This window comes from Solanum stenotomum, chromosome 8 (assembly GCF_019186545.1).
Source record: "Solanum stenotomum isolate F172 chromosome 8, ASM1918654v1, whole genome shotgun sequence".
In the NCBI taxonomy this organism is placed as follows: Eukaryota; Viridiplantae; Streptophyta; class Magnoliopsida; order Solanales; family Solanaceae; genus Solanum; species Solanum stenotomum.
The window spans coordinates 46,161,092-46,166,868 of record NC_064289.1 but is presented as its reverse complement, the minus strand read 5'-3'; the positions used below and the strand labels follow the sequence as shown (position 1 = coordinate 46,166,868).

Sequence of the window (5,777 nt, the reverse complement as noted above, 5' to 3'; positions counted from 1 at the left end):
ATCGAAAGAAAGAATAGAGTAATGTATTGTGTTGTTTAGTTTGACATTTAGATGAAACTAAAAGAGATTCTATGCATTAATGGTTTGAGATGGAAAGATGATTAGCATCACTGAAGATGACCTAGCCTATTCATGAATGGTCATCACTATAGAGCGGCACAATTATCCCTATGTGACATCGATTTCCAAACCCGCACCCCTAAATTTATTCTTGACTCTTGAATTCTCTAAAGTTTTAATTTAATTGTGATATTTGATAACGAAAGCTTTCTATTAAATTGGTGAAATGATCCACCCACATGTTCTTACTATTACAAGTGAGCAATTTTAAAATTCAAGTTTCTTGATAGGAATTCTCTACTACATACAATTCCTTGTGGGATTTGACCTCGACTCTTTGTTGGATTTTTATTGACAATGACCGATGTCCCTTTAATTTGTTTTAAGAAGGACATTTGAGTGTTCATCATACGACGACATCTAGAGTGTGAGACTTAACTAAAGTTAATCCCCTAGAGTTTCATGGTTCTATGGTTGAAGAAGATCCTCAAGAGTTCATTGATGAGGTGTATAAGGTTTCGATGGTCATGGGAGTGACTTCAGTGGAAAAGTCGGAATTGGCTGCTTATCAACATAGGGGTTTTGCTCAAGTTTGGTTCAACAAATTGATGGAAGAGAGAACGGTTGATGCAGGTCCTTTTGATAGGGAAAAAATTAAGGTTGCTTTCCTCGATAGGTTCTTTCCCCTTGAGATGAGGGAGGAAAAGGTACTTGAATTCATCAACCTTCATCAAGGAAATATGAGTGTGAAGAAGTATGATTTGAAGCACACATTTGTCACAATATGCTCCTACTATGGTTGCTGATCCTAGGGCAAGGATGAGTAAGTTTGTTTCAGGAGTGTACAAAATGGTGGTTAAGGAATGTCTTACGCCATGCTTATCAGTATATGGACATTTCTTGTCTTATGGTTCATTCTCAATGATAACGCTCAACTACACCTTTTAAAATTCAAAGTGTAGGCGGTCGCTAATAAGTATAAACCTAACGATAAGTTGGGGTCGATCCCACAAGGAGCGATACAGTAAAGAATTCAATTATGAAGTGTAGAAGTGCTCTAATCATTTGTAGAAGTAAGAGAATACGCAACATAAAGTTAATCAATGAGTTTTGATTATCAATATCAAAGGGTGAATTTAGTAACCAATTGTTACCCGAAACGAATAGCACAGATTTTGATTAAGTATAATGATGGCCTTAGGGGTGTGTGAGCAATCGACTACACATTTCGCCTAATAGGTAACTAACAATTTCTTGAAATTGTTGACTCTCAATGGGTAGGATAGGTTGTAGATATAAAAACCATTTTTCAATTGGTTATTATGCTTCAAGTGAGTTCTTTAGAACTTCAACAAGGTTAGCATTACGAAACAACCTAATTCCTTAAAACAACCCACTTTACCAAGCTAGGTAGTAAAGACGTATGACAATACGATTATCAATCATTTACTTGACTCTAAATCACTTTCGCCACTACTAGAAATTTGACCTAATGCAATGCTTATTCGGCAAGAATTTTACAACTGTGGCAATAGAGTATGTGTTGCCACAGTTATGACCGTTGCCACATATCCTTCAAACAAATAGAGTAATTCTTAATATAAGTCGTGGCATCATCTAAATAATCGCCGCTATAGAATATCTATGGCCACATACTTATTAACCGTGGCAAAATAACACCTGTGGCAATGGTTTGTTTAAGTGAAAAGTAAATAAAATTGCCCAACCCACGAATTTGATGTGTAAAAAATTTTTTCCCTCCACTAATTTCATTGACTGGCACTTTTTTTATTTTAGTCAACAAAATACATTCCAAATACCCATTCCACTTCTCCAATAAACCAAAATCAAAGTGATGAGTGCGTGGCCTTCTTCTCCAATAATCAAATCAAAGCCCTAAAATTTCAGAACTTCGGTGACTCCTTCGTCTTCAACAACAAATTTTGAGCTCCGATGAAGAAATCAGTTTCAGTGATAAGCTAAAGTGGTCTTCTTCTCCGGTGTGAAGTGTTCATCTTCAGTGGTCTTCTTCTCCAAAAGTAGTCTTCTTCAAAATTAAGCTTCTGCAGATAAAGGTGTACTATTTTTAAGGTGATTTCTAAGTCCTCATTGTCTCTATTTGGTTATACATGTACTATTTTCCAAAATCAGAAATTCCATGTAAGGGCTTCTAAATAATCTTAAAGAATAACAAATGGGTTTGTTGAAATGTATGTTATTTGTTCTGATTTAGGTCTGTTTGACATAATCCATTTGTAGATTAGAGTTTGTAACTCAAATTTTGTGAAGATTAGATAACTTTGTGAAAAATCATTGTGAAGTTGGGTTTCATTTTTATGGAACAACTAATGTTTTGTAGTTGATTTTGTCCTAGGGCTTTGAGTATTTTGATTTGCATTATGAGTTTTGTCTATCTATGTGAACTATAATTTTTCATTTGTCTAAAGTTTGAAGTATTTTGATTTGCTTATCATTATGAATGTTGCCAAATTATACTGATATAGGTACTATCATAAATGATACATTAAGTTGAACAAAATATGTTTTCAACTGATGTGTAATATATATAAAACAATTGGTGAAAACTCCATTTTATTGGATTTTGGATGTTGAAACATATTGCTCATGTTTTCTCTTTTAATTTATTTATAGTATCTCCATAATGATTGTTCTAGTATGTTTATTTATGTTTTGGAAAAATTTCATGTTCCTAAGCTTCCGTGTTCTGGAAAACCACAATGTATGCATATGTTTCATCACTTTATGACCATTGTGATTTCTCTAGTTTTATGGCTGATGAGAAGTACGTTTTCGACATCTCTGTCCTGTATAGAAACTTCACATTCCCTTTAAGTGGAACATTTTATTTTTGTTGTCGAAAGTTTGCTAGCAGCTTGTTCTGAAAAGGCCAAGCATAATATAACTCTTTGTCTATGCAACATACTAGTGTTCCAGATCATTTCTCCTTTCCTCAACCTAGTGAGTTCACCTAATATTATCATAGTTGTTGTGAATGAAAATGTAGCAGATGCAGTGTCCCCTGTTATATCAATTCTGCTCTTGCTCATTAGCTCTAGGATTTGTACTACCCTAGGATACTTTCATGTGTACTGCTGTTTGGTTAATAGTTTAAAGTTATCTAAAATGATCTCATCAAGACATTTCTTGAAAACCAAGTTGTAAAATTGCCAGGAGCAACATTACACCCAACAGAATCATGAATTATAGGAAATCATGCCCTTACATAATTTTTTTCAACCTTCAACAAAATAATGAATTATAGAAAATGTGAATAACATTTATTGATTGCTAAACTGCCAAAACCAAAGATAATTACCTCATCTTCGCTAGATAGATTCACACTTCTTTATCAAGTACTTTGGATGAACAAAACTGGAATATTCCCATCCCTGCAGTAGAATGTAAAATATATTTCAGTGAAAAGCAAAAAAGGTGCATAGATGCTTCTCAAATTCTCAAGCTAAAGGCAACTTAAATCAAATGCTAAATTTGTCCTCACAACACACTTTATGCAATCATGTTATTTTTTGTTTAGAATTAATCTAAATGTACTCAGACTTAAAGTATAACCAACTTGAAGGTCAGCTCAAGTGATCCTGAAAAGAAACAAAGTAGTCACCATAATCTGTCATTTTTTCTGTGTAGTAAGGCAGTACTTGCAATGTACTATAGAATAAATTGATGAATTAAACTATCAAGTAAAATATAGGTTATGTAACTAAATTGCACTTACCTAATGACCTATATTAGATCATTTACAATCATGATTTTGTTAAAAACAAAAAGGTAAAAGAATATCTTGAAACTTTGAAAGGTAAAATTCTGTTGATATTGCTTGTACTCATGAATTATTTGCTTGAATATTTTGCTCATGTAACATAGGATATTCAATGGATGTTGGAGATAAAAGTTGGATGGATCTCTGAAGATCCACCGATGAGTATATCCATGGAGTTAATGACTTTCTAGATAAGGCATTTGAACGAGCATCCCAAGGAGATGAAATATTATGTCCTTGTAAGAAGTGCTTTAATCGTTATTGGCATTGTCGAAATGTGGTGGAGGATCACTTGATTTGTCATGGGTTTGTTCATGGATACACCAAATGGGTTTTCCATGGAGAAGGGTTTTCCTCAAGAAATACGCCACATCCAACCAATGATGATGAAACTTTCGACAGAGAAGACGGTATTGATAAACTACTTCAAGATACTTTTAGAAATGTAGCAGATGACCTAAGGCATGGAGGAGTAAGAGAGGGACTATCTGAAGATGCAAAGAGATTCTTCATATTAGTGGAAGAAGGGAAACAAGAGTTGTATCCGGGGCGTAAGAACTTTTCTAAGTTGAATTTCACCATTCGGTTATACTTGTTTAAATGTATTCACAAGTTGAGTAATGTAGCCTTTTCAGATTTGTTAGACTTGATAAAAGAGGCATTTCCCTTTGCTCAGATACCCGAGTCTTTCTACAAGGCAAAAAAGGTGATAAAAGATTTGGGTCTTCATTATAAAAAAATTCATGCATGTACTAATGACTGCATGTTATTCTGGAATGACACTGCAAAGTTAGACAAGTGCTCAGTGTGTGGATCTTCTAGATGGAAGAATGTTCGTGATGACTTGACTAATAAGGTCACTAAAATTCCAGCAAAGGTTTTAAGGTACTTTCCTTTAAAGCCTAGTCTTCATTGGATATTCATGTGTTCTGAAACATCTGTAGCTATGAGATGACATGATACTGAACGACCCAAAGATGGAAATTTAAGACATCCTGCCGATGGGGAAGCTTGGAAGGATTTTGATTCCTTGCACCCTGACTTTGCTAGTGATGCTCGTAATGTTAGATTGGGTCTTTCAAGCGATGGTTTTAATCCATTCCAAACTATGAGCATTTCCCATAGCACATGGCCGGTTATGTTGATGAATTATAACTTACCACCATGGATTTGCATGAAGTCGGAGTATATAAAGTTGTCAATGATTATTCCAGGTCCATCGTCTCCTGGAAATGATATAGATGTATACTTACAATCACTGATTGCAGAGTTGAAGGAACTATGGGAAGTGGGAGTGGAAACATATGATGTTGTAACAAATCAAACATTTATAATGCGTGCAGCTTTATTGTGGACAATTAGTGATTTTCCAGCATTGGCAATGCTTTCCGGATGGAGTACCAAGGGGAAATGGGCATGCCCCACTTGTAATCATAATACTTGTTCCCAATATCTCAAATATTGTCGTAAGATGTGTTATTTGGGTCATCGAGCATTTTTACCTCATGATCATCCATATAGAAGAGATAAAAAATCCTTTAATGGTAAAGAGGAGCATAAAGTTGCACCTACTCCCTTATCAGGCGTACCAGTTCTTGAAGAACTTCGTGAATTCAATAATGTTTTTGGAAAGAGCCAAAAGAAAAGAAAATGAAAGAATGATGGTCCATGGAAAAAAAATCCATATTTTTTGAGTTGCCATATTGGGTAACCAACAAAGTGAGGCACAATCTTGATGTGATGCACATAGAGAAGAATATTTGTGATGCATTGCTTGGGACTTTATTGGATATACTTGGAAAGTCCAAAGATCATATAAATTCTCGCTATGACTTGCATGAGATGGGGATACGCAAAGAGCTTCAACCAGTAAAAGATAGTGATACTGGAAATATTCATTTGGCTAAAGCTTGTTTCT

At 34.7% G+C, this 5,777-nt stretch overlaps 1 protein-coding gene across 1 annotated transcript; it reads left to right on the top strand.

The window, feature by feature from the left end:
- The first annotated feature begins 530 nt into the window (after positions 1-530).
- LOC125873841 (uncharacterized) lies at positions 531-5,513 on the top strand. Its single transcript, XM_049554691.1, has 3 exons — positions 531-736; positions 4,010-4,744; positions 4,850-5,513. The coding sequence occupies exons 1-3, from the start codon at positions 531-533 to the stop codon at positions 5,511-5,513; spliced, it is 1,605 nt and encodes a 534-aa protein (XP_049410648.1).
- The last annotated feature ends 264 nt before the right edge of the window (positions 5,514-5,777 follow it).